A 987-nucleotide genomic window follows, 5' to 3' on the forward strand; every position below is an offset into this window, starting at 1 on the left:
CGGCCACCAGAAGTTTCTGCAACTCCTCGCCGATCGCCCGGCGCTTGAGCTCGTCGAAGCGTCTTAGGCGCTGCTTCACCGGCTTGTAGTTGGGTCGGACATCAAGAGAGTGCTCGGCGACCTCCCGCGGTATGCCAGGCATGTCCGCGGGGCTCCACGCAAAGATATCTGTGTTGGCGCGGAGGAAATCGATGAGCACCACTTCCTATTTGTCGTCGAGGGTGGCGCTGATCTGCAACACCTTGTCGTCGGAGTGGCTTGGGTCGAGGGGTACTTTCTTGATACCCTCGGCGGGCTCGAAGCTCCCGGCGTGTCGGTGCGTGGAGTCTAAGGCCTCGCTCGCCATTTTGTCGAGGGTGGCTGCGAGGGCCTCGTCCTCCGCTTGAGCTTCCGCGCGCTCAACGCACTCAACGTCGCACTCGTAGGCGTGCTCGTACGAAGAGCCAATGGTGATGACGCCCTTTGGACCCGGCATTTTGAGTTTGAGGTAGGTGTAGTTGGGGACGGCCATAAACTTGGCGTAGCAAGGACGACCAAGGATGGCATGATAGGACCCTCGAAATCCCACCACCTCGAAAGTGAGTACCTCCTTGCGGAAGTTGGCTGCTGTGCCGAAGCACACAGGCAGATCGATCTGGCCGAGGGGTTGGACTCGCTTCCCCGGCGCAACGCCATGGAATGGCGACTTGCTGGGGCGAAGCTTGTCTAGTCCGATCCCCATGAGCTCCAAGGTTGGGGCGTACATGATGTTGAGGCCGCTGCCTCCGTCCATGAGCACCTTGGAGAAGCGGGTGTTGCCGATGATGGGGTCGACAACGAGTGGGTACCGTCCCGGATGCGGGACGTAGTCGGGGTGGTCCTCGTGGCCAAAGGCAATGGTATCCTTCGACCAGTCGAGGTAGGATGGCGTGGCTTTGGTGACGGAGAAGACCTCGCGGCGCTCGCGCTTGCGCTGCCGAGAAGTCATATTCGTCGTTGCTCCTCCAA

General features: G+C 60.6%; 1 protein-coding gene across 1 annotated transcript; it reads right to left on the reverse strand.

Annotated features, from left to right (window-relative positions):
• Positions 1 to 205: 205 nt before the first annotated feature.
• LOC120668841 lies at positions 206 to 772 on the reverse strand. Its single transcript, XM_039948637.1, has one exon. The coding sequence runs from the start codon at positions 770 to 772 to the stop codon at positions 206 to 208; it is 567 nt and encodes a 188-aa protein (XP_039804571.1).
• Positions 773 to 987: the final 215 nt, after the last annotated feature.

This window comes from Panicum virgatum, chromosome 4N (genome assembly GCF_016808335.1).
Source record: "Panicum virgatum strain AP13 chromosome 4N, P.virgatum_v5, whole genome shotgun sequence".
Classification (NCBI taxonomy): Eukaryota; Viridiplantae; Streptophyta; class Magnoliopsida; order Poales; family Poaceae; genus Panicum; species Panicum virgatum.